Here is a 14,569-nt window from a genome sequence, read left to right on the forward strand (position 1 = left end):
AATCTTATTTTCTTCCGTCGCTTTTATATTTATATATATATATATATATATATACACACACGTATATAAATATCAATGAACCATCATACTGATTTAGAATGTTTTTGCTAGTAGACTTTCTTCAACCACACACACCATCATAATGATTACCAGGATCAACGCATCTTCCAACATGGGTCGCGGCGCATATGATACCACTGGTCTACCTTCACCAAACCCTCCTCCACCAAAGCCCAAATAAGTGGCCTTGATGAACCTCATCCCTTTCACGATTGTCCACGAAATGGCTCACGACCATCAGAGGACCTCATGGAGACGCAGGATCTAGGTCCGGTAGAGGATATCTCCACACCAACTCCTTACCCTTTACCCTTCCCCAGATTCCAGCTTCGTCTATCTCGAACCTCACGATTCCCGACACAGCTCTCACACATCCATCTCTTACTCTGATTAACATTCTCAACATACACTATTCGACAAAATCATGCTTTTAATATTGGTCAACAATACCCTTCTGTATAATAATTTTGCCTACGATTCGCGACGAATTTCCTTTTTCGCGCTGCGTGCGACTTTGACCCCTCCCAATCCATTCTCCACACGATTTTATCTACATTCCAGACAACTTCGATAATCTTATCCGACTCTGAGACACCTCAATCGCACTCCTTACATTCAAAAGTTCACTCGGAAGAAAGGATGGCGGTCTCGATCCACAGTACACACTGCCCATCAAAAAGTCTTTTCTTCGGGGTCTGATTTCTTGCGAGTTTTCCGGAATTACATGCAGATACACAAATTTTTGGGAGAAAGGGAAGGCGTTGCATCTAGACTTGGGCTCGTTGTTCATTCAACACATTTACATTTCCCTTTTTTCGCTGCGGCAGTTTCTTTGGATTTTTGGTGTTTTTAGACTTGCACTGTATTTTTATTCTTTTTCAAATGGTTCGGACAAAAAATTGGGAATCGCTCGGGATATTAAAAATGTTTGGTTGGTTAGGAGCACTCCTGTGTGTTTTGTCTTTGGTATTTCTGCGAGGGTTTGCATATAGACTTGCTGGTTGTACTATTTCCATTTCCTTGGGTCGTTTGGTGCGTTACACTTGTTTTTGGAAAGAAAGGGTCTGTTGCTATCTTCCTCGCGGATTGGGCACGCCTCGTGGGAATTTTGTACACGATGGGAATATTTTGGAATTTTGATGAACTGGTGGGACTTGTATGCTTTGTATCTTGGAAGAAAGACTTACACTATTATCTTGTATTCTATACTATTCTTTCAAAGCTTTTGCACTTCTATTGCTTGTACCTGCGCAGCGACTTGTTTTGTTTGTCATGAGAGATAGATTGGTCTCCGCTCTCTCCATCCTGCTTTCACGGACTGGTTCCTGATCGACGAGCGAGGGATGTGGAGGTGGAACCCATATACCCAACCTAGAACTGTACAAGAGATATCTCCGCAAGAAGTTCAGAAGAGCAATCGAGCACACTTTGGCTTTAGGGTCCTTTATAATTAAACTTTAGTAATCACAATCACCACTTTAATACTTGGAGTTTGTCCTCTCCCAGTTCTGCTTAATGACATTGACTGTCCTCTCCCAATTCTGCTTAATGACATTGACTGTCCTCTCCCAATTCTGCTTAATGACATTGACATGTGCCAACTTCGATATCGATCTCAGAAGCTACGTAACCAAATGAGCGAAGAGTAAGATCACTAAAACAAGTACTCTTTCTCATCTCCCCATATCGATCTACACAAGTCTAGAACTACTCTTAAACCAAAAGTAATACATCACATTTCATCGGGAAGGGTTCATGAAACTCAGACAAACAAACTTTCCCGTATCCGAGTCAGCTCTCCCGAATCAAGAGATATATAATGTTTGTCCTTGAAAAAAAGCAAGTGAGTACAAACAATAAATGCAAAAGCAAAGGTTTCGAGATACGATCATACGATCATGCCCTCCTCGCAAAGATGTCCCTCCCCTACAATCAATATATTGGTAAAATTCCAAATATACATTTTTACTTTCTCTTGGAAGTGGACGGAATGCAAGTACCGCCTTGGGTATTATAATAAGTCAGATAGAAATCTTACGTGTGATGTGATATATATGTATGGAGCATGTAGGTATGCGTCTCTGTGCGATAACGATCTGGGTTTAAATAATAATGTGATGAGATCTGCAGCGGATAAATAGGTAGATGGGATGATAGGGACAAACGAACGAACACGATTCTGGAATATGCAGAGAAGGATGAAGGGGGTAGAAATGCGTTTATGGTTTGAAGATTTGAACGTAGATGGGAAATGGTGTGTCCAAGAGGTTACCGTAGAACAGCGATGCGAAGGTTATGTAATTACAGCGAGGCTTCAGGAGCTTACCGTTGTCATCCATCCATTGATGGTATATTGAAATCAACACTCACTACAACAAGAATCACTCAACCACGATTCAAGACTCACGAATCTGAAGAGTGAAATTAATAAAAGGAAATTCATCTGCACTCTACAGCTTACAAAAGCATCAACTAGCGGAATCGACAACTCTTCAATCCGCCAACTCACTCCAAACTCACAACCCCGCTACTTCAACCACAAGCCCATTCGCATACTCCTTCGTCAATCCCTCCGCCATGTCTATCATCCAGCAAGTATCCAACGCCACTCTCTCCGACAACTGGCGCACCATCAACATCGACGCTCTCGATCCCGATTCCTCCACCAACTTCGATATCTCCACTCTCTCCGCCCAGTTTCCCCCTGTCTCCGATGCCGATATCCGTAATCTAGCTCAGCAGGTACGCCAATTGCTTCGCGGAGGAGATGCAGAGGGTGCTCTTCGGGGCGCGCTCGAAAATGCTCCGTATGGAAGTAGTGATTCGGTGAAGGAGGTGCATTTGGGTACTGTGATGGAAGTGTTGCAGAGTATCAAGGCGAGCGAGATGACGCCATTGTTAAAAAGGGTTATGGCTAGTGAGGGGGGTGGAGATGCATTAGATTGTTTGATGAAATATTTGTGCGTGTCATCCTTGATTTTCTATTGATGCGGAGTTGAAACTCTTTAGGAGAATGTGCTAATGATTTGATTTGATGGTAGATATAAGGGCATGGCATCCAAGGCAAATGCAAGCTCGAGTAAACTTACACCTCAAAGCACCGGTGGCTTCTCACAAATTGGAGGTGGAAGACCAGGAGCACAGAATGAAAGTAGCGGGTCTTCAATGAGTGTGTTGCTCAGTTGGCATGAGAAGGTTGTGGATGTTGCGGGACTAGGATGTGTGGGAAGATGTATGACTGATTGGAGAAAAGTATAAATTGAGGCAGATAGATATTGGCAAAATATGACGATAGGGTGGAGGACGAAGCGCAGCTAGAAGGTCCGAGGTCAGGAGACTGGGGAGTGGGAAGTGGAAGGGCGGGAAGCTGTCTAGCTGAAAAACGACTGACTCGCTTACTGGAGGAGAGGTCAAAAAATAGCAGATTGATATCTTTTAGACGTCAATAAATGGAGCATATTAACAATCATAAATTAAGTCGGAATGTTTTCTGGGGTACCACTTCTCAAATGCCACAAGATCCATGGGTCTAGACTCGGTAGTAGTCTACTGAATGCGGTGAAACTTACTTCACTCATACGATGTTATTTCTTATGTCCAGCTCGAATACCTAACCATGCCTGGGGTCATCTTGCACCAAAATTCTTCATTCCAACTATGCTTTCTTCCAACACACAAGCTGAAGGATTTCCTGTAGCCAAACATCCCGAATGCATTTCACATTACTTTTTTCTCATTCCCGCAATTTCTAATTTAAAACTCAATATTACATCATTCAATCGTGCAGCTAGCTATACATCATTTTTATAATAGCTCTTTATACCTCCGAAAAGGCTTGCGCTCCCTCTATTGTTGCTAATACCCTGATATTGGGAAAAGAAGTAAGTACTTCTTCCCCACAATGGAATTCATGAACAGAGCAGAGCAAATGGGCTTTCTTACAGCTATCACTATTGTGCACTGTATTAGATATGATTTGAATGATAAGTGCGATGGATTCGTTGCCGTGTCAATGGTTTAGCTATATTTCATGTTAAATATTGAATGTTGAGGTATGCATGCCTAGGTGACGATTGAGACTTTGGTACTGGCAGTTGGGGGGATGGGTGGAGGGGTGGAAAGCTTGGTGCTGGGGTGTTGATGCTGCGGGTTTGGGGATCGTTGGTCAATTGTATGAGGAGTTGAGGAGGTGATTTAGGGGAGAGGGAGAGGGAGAGGGAGAGGGAGAGGGAGGTAGAGGAAGAGGTAAATGTGGGGGTGAGGTGGGGTGGGAAGGGATTTGCATTTCTAATGCTAATGGATAGTATGTGGTTATTTTACACTAGGGGAAAGTTATATACATATTTAGTATTGATAATAACTAGATGTTAGGCTGGAATGAAACTGTAAACACTTAAGCATCCTACAGTACTTGTGGAGGGCTGAGTGTATCATCCGATACTTACACATCGTTCGTCCTTCTATCTTGGATAGAAATTAGAAACATGCCATTGTATAATTGGGGTTTTATTCTCGGATACGTCATCAAATATGGTTTGCAGAGTATAAAAGATGAATTTTTCAATTGAAACTGCTAAACTAGCTATCTAGAGTGAGAGTTGGTGCTTCGATTCTCTATGGAACATAGCAAATTGAAATTCTAAACTGTCTTTGATGAAACATCCGAGATCAGATTCTACCATCCAGAGCCTGTGTCAGGATTGCTCGCCACCATTGTCATCTCCATTGCTCCAACCTCTACCATTGGCCTCGCTAGCTCGGGTATTATCGTTAGCTTCGCTGTCATCTATTTCTTCACCAACAGCTGCACATTCGACAGCTTCCTCTCTACCTTCAAGATCTGCATCATGGTAGAGTGCATCAAGCTCAATGCTGACCTTGATAGTATCATTGACCTGTCTGCTTTGACAAAGTGGTTTTGGTCTTGTCTTGACGACATTTTCGCTCCGTGTGATCCTTACTACCACATGTAGCACAGTATCTGACCACATAGCAGGGGCATTTCTCACCGAACCAATGATCAGTTGCCTTGCACTTGACACATAACTTTTGGGGACAACCTTCCTTGTCATGTCCGATAACACGGCACTTCTGACACCAAGGGGCTTCGCACTTGACTGCCTTGTGACCAATTTGATGGCATCTCCTACAGACAACGTTGTTTAGACCAGTAGATTCACCCGGGCAGTGATCGTAATCATGAGTTCCGTTACCTGAATAGACGAATTAATATTGAATATAAAGCGTGTAGTGAGTGAAAACTTACAATTGCGGCACTTGGAAACGAAAGTGGTGTTTACTGTACATTCATTTGCCTTGTGTCCAACACCGTTGCATTTGAAACAATTTCCAACTTCTGGTGCTGGGATCTCGATGAGTGCGTTCAATCCTTGTGCAAACTCGGCAAGAGAGCAGATGTTGCGTCCGACACCCTTGAGTTGAATTGCCTCTCTAGCATTGTCGGCGTAAGAATCAGGAAATGTAGATTTGCTGTTGCAAATCACAAAAAGAGCGTGCTTGTGACGGGACAAAGCGACCAAGGTATCCCTCGTGTCATCTGCAAAATCAGTCAAGCGATTTGAACCCGTGAAGTCTACAATGACCACATTTCTTCCAATACCTTGAACAGTCTTGAAGGTGCTTGCGTTGACTCGATTGTCTCCGAGTTTCTTGATAAGAACGTTCATCTCATGTACTTGAGCCTTGTATGGACTCAGGTACTCAATGTTGAAACGCTTCTTGTCAACTCCCAATTTGTTAGCATCAACAGCAACAATCAACTTTTTGATGATATCAAGAGCGGTCATTTGGTGGTGTTGATTTGTGGGTGAAGTACCGACTTTCTGAATAGTATCTCGACTCTCCATGTGAAACATGACAAAATTACCGTTGGTTTGGACCTTCAGAGTGTCATTTATGAATTCATGGCAAAGCATAAACTCAACAGGCTTCTTCTTCTTCTCATTGCCATCTCTGAGCTTTCCTGCATAATAGTGCCCAGATAAGAAGACACAAATATCTTGGGTCCACATACGTCTCTGATGGACTAAGCAAGCATCATGTGAAGTTAGTTGCATGGCAATTCCCAAGGCGGATTCTTTGAGGACGCGGGAGAATGGGTTGGGGAATTCAGGATTCAAGTGGGTTCTGGTATATGGTGTCTGTTGACATTTGTCGCCCTCGACTATCAAAAAGTCAAGTTTCGGATATTTTGCTACGATTGCAATGAGGTAACTGGATCCAGTCTTCCCACCGTCACCCATCAAGATATGTGTTACTTGCTTTCCCAGAATTTTGGCAATATCGGGTCTGATAGCCATTGCGATAGTGCAGACAATAACATCAGCCTTGCTGATAGTCAATAAACACAAGCGTTGAAGCAGATCTTTCAGGGTAGCCTTCTCCTTGAACTCAAGCTTTGATTGATGAATTCGACGTAAGAGTAACAGAAGTTTGTTGGAGTCTGTATCTCCGTCATTCACGCTGTTGATGAGCTCTCTCCACATGGCTTGTTCAAGGGTCAAATTCAACGTCTTTATCTTCGCTGTCTTTCGCTTATCCCCTTGAATGCGAGCAGCTTCAACTGTTTGACCATATCCGTAAAGATTTGCTTCGACTTCACCAAGAAATCCAGCAAACAGTGCGTCGTCTGCCAAGAAGTTGATATTATTTTGCTTGGGTATCAAGCGTGTCTTGACAGTATTCATTTCTCCTTCTAGGGGAAGCAAACGAATAATTAAATGTTGTCGACCTTCACTTGGTTCTTTGGGATTTGAAATAAATTGATAAAACTCTTGAGCCAATGAATCGACTGCGCTGTTTGTCTCAGAGATTGCCAATACACATTGCTTTCGTTGGGAGCTAGTGTTATTGACGGCGCAAACCGAAACACATACTGCAGACATAGTTTTACCAGATGCAATAAATCCGTTGATAACGACCAATCCATCCACGATCTCAAGCTTATCAAAAGCGGCTTTTTGAGCACTACTCATGTGGGTAAGAAAGTCTTTGTAATTCGGTCCAAAGATGTCTCGTTTCAACTTCTTCCCATGAAAAGGAGTTCTGCGTCGTCTAGTTACTAACACTTCACACAAATGTGCATGAACTTCGCTGGAGATAAGTTCAGGTGTGTGCTCAACAGTACAGAATGCTTGAATGCCGTTGATTACTACAATTAATTCATCAGTGTGATTTTCCAGATTCAACAAGGGAAAACTTACAGTCCTTGTAAACCCTGGACGATAGCTGAGGTACCATCTTTACTCGATGCTTGGCTGCAGATTCGAGTTCTTCCTTGTAACGAGATGCATATCCGAAGCGATGACTGTGTGTTGGAATTACGGTATTGACTCGTGGCTTCAAGCTCTTTGATCCCTTCCATCTAGGATCGGAAGGTCTGGTGATGATAATCTCAACCAACCCATCGAAAACTGAGACAACTTGTCCACGCCATACTCTTGCTTGCTCTTCTGCCATTTCTTCACGATTCTCTTTGTTCTCAGCATGATTTTCCTTGTTGGATTTCCTAGGCTTAGAGTAGTCGCCACAATCGTCTTCCGAATCGATGTCCTCATCACCAGATTCGTCATCAACTTCAACGTCGGCATCAGGACATGGTGGTGGCTTGAAGTCTAAAAGTGTGATATTATATAATTCACCAATGCTCGGCATATCGACCTCCATGTTTTGAATTGTCATGGTCAATGAGTACAACTTCGGCAAGTCATTATCATTCTCGTTGTCTTTGAGATTGCAAGAGCCGGGTACGTCGGTGATAGATGCATTGAGGATTGCATTCTGCCAAGCAGCCACAGTTGCGACTTCGAAAGCATTCTCAATGGTTTGAGCATAAGTCAAATGCACTTGGTATTGAAGCTTTGACTGCCAGAAATCATCTTGTGACAAAACCAAGCCGGCTTTTGTGAAAGGTGGTCGGTCACCAGGAGCAAACAGATTTCCAAGTCCCAACTGATGATGGTGAGGACTGTTTCTGATCCATTTGTGGTACGGATTTGACTCGTTGTCTCTCTCCCACGCAGCATGCACACGCTTCAGAAAGTGCATGTCCCTAACATACTTGGATCTGACAATGAACTCGAAGTAATGAAGAGGTGTGTTGGTAGCAGATTGAACGCGTCTCACATAATTCTTGAGCTCTTCTGCAGCATTGGGAACCAGAGTTACAGGAATTTCGTCTGCGAACGCGCTCAGATGAACGTATTCAGCCTCGAATGAGACGACGCCGTAGCCTTTGTAGTGCCAGTCATTTGGTAAAGCCTTGGCCATGGCGTCAGACATATTTTTCTTGTCTGCAACTCTGAAGTTGTATCCTTTGATTGCCGTCATCGGAATGGATGTACGAAGTGTAAAACCAGGACTACCTGGGTTCTTCGAGGTATCGACATTTTGGAGGAACACGACTAAAAAATTATAAGTCAGCAAAATCAAAATAATTTCAATGAGGAAACTTACGGCTTGAGAGAACGCTTGGTTCACCAACTCGCAATTGCAGAGTTTGTGACGCAGAGCCTAGCGCGTCGTATCCCTTGAGATTACACCGAGCAAGATCGCCGACGGCCATCTCATTGTACATAGCTAGATCGAAACATTGTCAGCATGAGTTTTGCAAAAAGAAAATGAATGTTGAAAAGAAAGGATTATTGACTTACTCCATACTACAATCTCAGTAAATATTTGCGTAATTGGATCGATTCGGACCTTCTCTTTAGGCTCCCCGGGCTTAATGGCAACTACTTCCTTTTTTTCGATGGGTTCTTCGTTCTCGGCGGCAACTACGCGTTCGGTAAGTTCTTCTTTCTTAGTAAGAATCTCGACGTGAACGGAATTCTCGATCTCAATCGGCTCACTGATTTCATCGTCAATTACGCCAGGGCCTTGTACATTGACGGCATCGAAGCGCGCCTCGGTAGAATACGACATTTTTGATTGCCAAATCAAGAAGAAGATGCAGATAGCAGCTCTTTTAATTGTGGAGGTAATGGATGAGAAGAAATCAAGTGTGTCGAACTTGAATTTTGTGAACTTTGTGAGAAGTTTGTGGGGAGAAAGCAAGGCGACGACTGTGTTTTATTTTTGATTCAAATCAGAACAAGGAACTAGGGAAGCTCCAGATAGGATATTTGATTTTAAAGGCACGCCAAAAGTGACTTTCAAAATACTAGCAAAGCTGAGAGCTTGAGAATCATGATGAGTGAGTTCAAACATATTCGAATGAAAGTGAACTCGTTGCTATGTATAAAATTACTGCCTCATAATTGTAGAACCATTGTAGGAGGCGTGCGTGATAGTTCCCCTAAATAGTTTGGGGCTTTTCACTATTAACTACGATTCTACCGTAGACTCGGTCAGTAAATACAATAGCGATTGATTGAAAGATGGACATGATAAGAATAGAGATAATAATAATAAAACGAAGAGGAGGGAAGTGAGAAAGTTGAATTTTGGTAACGCCTAAGGAGGAAAGGAAATCTCGTGGACGAAGATATCGATATAATGTGTTGATTCTCGAATAATCCACTAAGCCGGATTCGTCAATATTTCGTCATGTGATTTGTATATACTAAGACTCATCTTTGATGCTTTTTGAGCTTACAATTATCAGTCTATAATCCAGTTTGCTTCTTGTTTATAGTTTTCATGTGTAATAAATAATCTCTTCCATTTCTGAATGTCCTCCCTCATCTCCTTCCCCCAGAACAATACCATATTATAAATAAACTAGTCATTAACATCATCTCGTACCTCACTCTATTTCCCCACTCGCTCCTCTCTTACTTGCATGCTCGACTATGTAGTGATACTGCGGTTTGAAGTCTGAAGTTTGGAGTCTGAAGTTTGGAGTCTGAAGATGGGAATGGTGAACAGTGAACAGTGAACAGTGAACATAAGGTTTGCAATGTGGAGTAGATCATCCAAATAGTGGGACTTTGACGGGGAAATTTAGTTTCTATTTAGTGAGAAGAAGTGGAGTAGCCTCCCTTAAGGATGGGGATAAAAAAGTGGATAACAAAGTGGGAGTGGGAGTGTAGAAGGACTCTGAAGGAGGCTTTGAACAGAAGTATTGTCTACCCTAGCTACCTAGGTAAAGATACAATGGTGGCATTACCATGATACTCATGATGCACATCTCATGGAACCACTCACCATACTCTTGAATAATCACAAGCAGAGGGTAAATTTCGATCGAGTTGAATGGTGTATGATCAAATCTCTCGTAGATTGAATCGAAACTTCTTGATTTTCAAGAAATTGAAAAGACTTCAAATACTGGAATGAGTTTGAATTTTAAAATGGAATAAAACACTAATATTGAATTCGAATGCTGAAATGAATTAGATTGTAGAAATAAACTCAGACATTGAAACGAATTCAAATATTGAGCTGGACTAGAATATTGAACTGGATTCGAACATTGAAATGCATTGGTATACTGAGATGAATTGGAATGTTGACCTGTAGTTGAACATTGAAATAAATCAGAATGCTGAGATGAATTCAAACATACTGCGCTGAATTATCATACAGCAAAATTAATATTAAAATGTGATGGTAGGACTAAACAATAGTACCTAGCTCCACTAGATCTTCATACGACCAACATCATTTGTCTCCGAAGAATTGCTTTTGCAACATGAACATGACTCAATGCCTCTCAAAGACACTTTAAATCTCCTTTCCGCACTTCGGCGTCACACGTCTTGATTCCACCATCCTTTCCCGCTTCATGGTAATCCACCCGCGCAACTCCAACCACCGACTCTATTCTTTAATCATAGATTCCACGCATCTAAACAGGTGGCGTGCAACCAAAACTAGTTGCGGCACTAGCCCCATCAAAAGCACTCATCAAGCCAAGACAACTAGTATATATACCTAACGCCGCGGTTGTCAAAGCCCCAAGGAAGTAAATGAGGTTGAAGATGTTGAACAACCAATTGACCTTGAATCCTCTAATCCATCTCTTGACACCTCTATCAATATAGTTATACGTTCCAGTTGAAGGATCAAATGACTCTTCTCCTGGAAGCATAGCATCTTTTTGGATCTGATATCCAAACCCGAGAATAGCGGGAAATGTGTATGTGAATTGGAGGATAAATAGCGCACCCACGAGACCAGAAATGTAAGAGAATTGAGGGATTGCAGCGCAGACAACGAAAGCGATTACCCAGTATAGAGGCACCATTGCAATCCAGAGAATTTTACCAAATTTTGTGGTCAAAGGTGGTGCCTTGAGAAGACCTTGGAAAACTTCAATGTATGCCACTTTAATACCAATGTTACCGTAGAGTACGGCGGCAATGAGACCAGTGATCAGATTCATGATGTTTGCTGCGGTTTGCCAGTTGTAGGGCGAGAGACCTTGGATGACAGGATTGTACGAATATTGACCTTGGTAAGAATAAACGAAGATACCAAAGAACATGTACACAAAGTAGATGAATAGATCAGCACAGATAAGACCCTTCCAGAAATCCATGGGATGACGCATTTCGGCGAGGAAAGCAACGAATAGCATAGCACCACCGTATGAGTAGACAGCTTGATTCAATCCATTAAGAGAGCCCGTAAACCCGTCGCCTCCGGTTGCTTCGCCACTTGGGGGAATACCGCCAAATTTTTTGACAGGTCCCGTGAACGTATCTCCGAAGCTAGCTTGAACTGTAGCATAATTAGGAGGCGAGTTGGCTACGACACCCATACAGATGAAAATGATCAGGACGTTGATCCAAACTGCGAAGTTTGCGAGCCAGCCGAATCTTTGAAGCGTACGAATTTGTCCTAAGATCATACCAGCAGCCATGAAAACTATCAGACAAACAATAAAGCATAGATTTCCTTTGGCGATTTGTGAAATGGATTGACCGTTGGAGAGAATAAGGATAGATACAGTGAATAGCAGTTGGACACACTGGGCGACATTGATACCATGACGAGCCCAAGTACCAAAAACACGGAAGAATAGGTCAGCAAACGACTTTGCAGGATATTTATCCGAGTCAAGGGCAAGAAAGATATTGAAAATTTGCCAGCCGGAATATAAAGCAAATCCTCCGAATACAGTGTAGAGAGCAATTCCCGGTCCGTCTGTAGTTGTGTTAGTACTGTTCTTGATGTTTGAATATTTGATCTACTTACAGCCCATTTGAGCAAAGGCCCAAGGAACACTGAAAGGTCCAAGAATATCAGTTGTGATGAGATAAAAGACACCTGACCAACCAGCGGTACGGACAGCACGACTCGCGGTCTTCCACTCAGTCTCTGAGACAGCGGATTGTACTGATCTACCGGGAACAACAGACTTCTCGTCGAGACCGTCCTTTTCATTTGAAGCTAAGGTTGTTGTGGGTGGGGTGTCAAATGAATCTTTTGCGCCCTTTCCCTTGGAGAATCGATTTGTGATCGTGGATTTCAAACTTCTCGGTCCTTGAGCCGCAACAAACTTCTCATTTGCAATTTTCTCCTCAGCACGAGTGATTTCGGCCCAGTATACATATTCTTCAAAAGTAATACTGGGGTCGTGTATTGAAGGCAACGCCAGTTCCGTGGCCTTCGCATCACCTGTTACGGGATGATGAGGATCTCGCGGATCACCACCTTCCAAGGCGAGATTTGCCATGGGTGTAGTCATGCTGGGCAATATATGGGAAGATCAAGTCAAGGGGATAGTCTCCAAGGCTTGCTGTAAAATAAAAATAATGAATGAACATGAAATAGCTCATTGTGACGGGAAGAGAGAGTATATAAATATCAAATAACTCAATCGAAAAACATGCATGGGAGGGGTAGAAGTGGCGTTTCGTTCACACCTTCTTCAAGTCGCTAACATGATGATCATGCAGACAAGTATCAACTATATTATTACTGCATTCGATGCAACCAGTAAGTATTCCACCAACGATAAGGACCATAATACTCAAGGGTTTGAAGAGAGGCCAAGAATTGCGATCGCGATGAATTACTATTGGATGACTCGCTTTCTAGAATGATTGATGAAGTTCGCCAAACCTTGATGATTTGACACAATTTCGTAAATAAAGTTTGAAAGCTTCGGAAAGTAGCCAATAGTTTATCATGTTGATAATACTTTCCGGGGTCAAAGCATGGCGGCATGCACACCTTCCTATTCAAGGCGGTGGCTTCTAACAGGAGATAAGTCTCATCAAACTGAATGCTGATATCACCAGTTACCCTTCCTTCGACCTGGTCATCTTATGTTTCGTTCTTTTCTGCGCGCCAGCCAAACAGTTATCTGTAACTTGTAGAAAAGGCTTGGAAAAGCTTGTCCTAACTTCCGACTACCGATCGCATGTGCTTGGCATGTCGCAATGACTTACCATGACAATTCATGAGTGCAACGCTGTAAGCACCGAGCATTTCGATGCAGCAAAAGTCAGGCAAGAGCGGCCTCTAAGATCTGACTGTATCTGATTTGAACTTGATAGTGATAGAGTATCGAGAATATTGAGGACATCGATACTCACACCTACATGATGGCTTGAATGGCTAATCGCGGCCTGTGGTATCTCTAATAATCTAATGAGAAGATAGTGATGGGACCGAATCAACGAATGGAAGCAAACGATACAATCAGCAGCGTGCTATCTGTGATATTGACTTCTGCCTAACCTAACGACAGAATCCTCCGGTGGCACAGAAGCAGGCGACGAGTACAGGCAGGCATCTTTTGCTGGGTCTCGAATATTGATGGGTTTCATGTAACAAAGGTTCATGTCCGTGAATGGCATCGTTGTGAAAATTGAAGATTCGTGATTGGAGGGAACGTGAGCTCATGGTTATTCGACAAATCTTACTCTGACACGTGATCAATTCTTTTTCTCATTCCGCGGTACGCATTTCAGCCCATCAGCTACCTCTTGCCTAGGTAGGTAGTCTCGAGGTAGTTACATTAACCTACATGAGCTCACTCTCGTTACTCGCAGTAGCGGAACAAACACTTGGATGCCAGATGCATCCAAGTCATCAACCCTTGTTTCTTGCCCTTGCCTTTGCATTTACTTATCCAATCGGCCTTATCACCGCTTAGATGTGTGACCTCATATTATCATGTGCCAAGTGAGGGATTAACGGACTCTCCAATCTTTCTCGAGACCAAGGACCGAAAACTTCGACAACATCAGCTTTTCGGGAAGTACAGCGGTCTCTGAACTTGACTCAATCTTTCAATCTCTTTCTGAAGGATACTTCATTCTCAGTCAATGGAAAGTAGATACGAAGTTGCACTTGCACTTGGGCTTGAGCTCGCAATTACACTCGTAAAGACTGTCAAATCCTATCACAGCGGAGATTTTGGACAACAGTTTGTTCTTAATCGACCCCATTTTGTCGCATGGCATCCATGAATTAAGAATCCCTGAAACTGAACTAGATTCAATATGTCTATCAGGATGATAAGCAGGGGAAGCATACCTACATGGATAGAATCCAAATCAAACCACAACGTCGGAAATAACTCAATTTCGTG

At 42.7% G+C, this 14,569-nt stretch overlaps 3 protein-coding genes across 3 annotated transcripts; 1 reads left to right on the forward strand and 2 right to left on the reverse strand.

Annotated features, from left to right (window-relative positions):
* Positions 1–2,637: 2,637 nt before the first annotated feature.
* Positions 2,638–3,318, forward strand: EAE98_000882 (uncharacterized protein; the record flags this gene model as incomplete). Its single annotated transcript, XM_038948499.1, has 2 exons — positions 2,638–3,020; positions 3,102–3,318. 2 exons carry the CDS (start codon positions 2,638–2,640, stop codon positions 3,316–3,318), a joined length of 600 nt encoding a protein of 199 aa, XP_038814765.1.
* A 1,436-nt stretch (positions 3,319–4,754) lies between these two features.
* EAE98_000883 (uncharacterized protein) lies at positions 4,755–9,003 on the reverse strand (the record flags this gene model as incomplete). The annotated part of the gene is made up of 6 exons (XM_038948500.1): positions 4,755–5,020; positions 5,070–5,273; positions 5,327–7,231; positions 7,284–8,483; positions 8,536–8,658; positions 8,733–9,003. 6 exons carry the CDS (start codon positions 9,001–9,003, stop codon positions 4,755–4,757), a joined length of 3,969 nt encoding a protein of 1,322 aa, XP_038814766.1.
* A 1,867-nt stretch (positions 9,004–10,870) lies between these two features.
* EAE98_000884 (uncharacterized protein) lies at positions 10,871–12,715 on the reverse strand (the record flags this gene model as incomplete). Its single annotated transcript, XM_038948501.1, has 2 exons — positions 10,871–12,171; positions 12,223–12,715. The coding sequence occupies 2 exons, from the start codon at positions 12,713–12,715 to the stop codon at positions 10,871–10,873; spliced, it is 1,794 nt and encodes a 597-aa protein (XP_038814767.1).
* Between the last annotated feature and the right edge of the window lie 1,854 nt (positions 12,716–14,569).

This window comes from Botrytis deweyae, assembly GCF_014898535.1.
Source record: "Botrytis deweyae strain B1 chromosome Unknown BDEW_002, whole genome shotgun sequence".
Taxonomy (NCBI): domain Eukaryota; kingdom Fungi; phylum Ascomycota; class Leotiomycetes; order Helotiales; family Sclerotiniaceae; genus Botrytis; species Botrytis deweyae.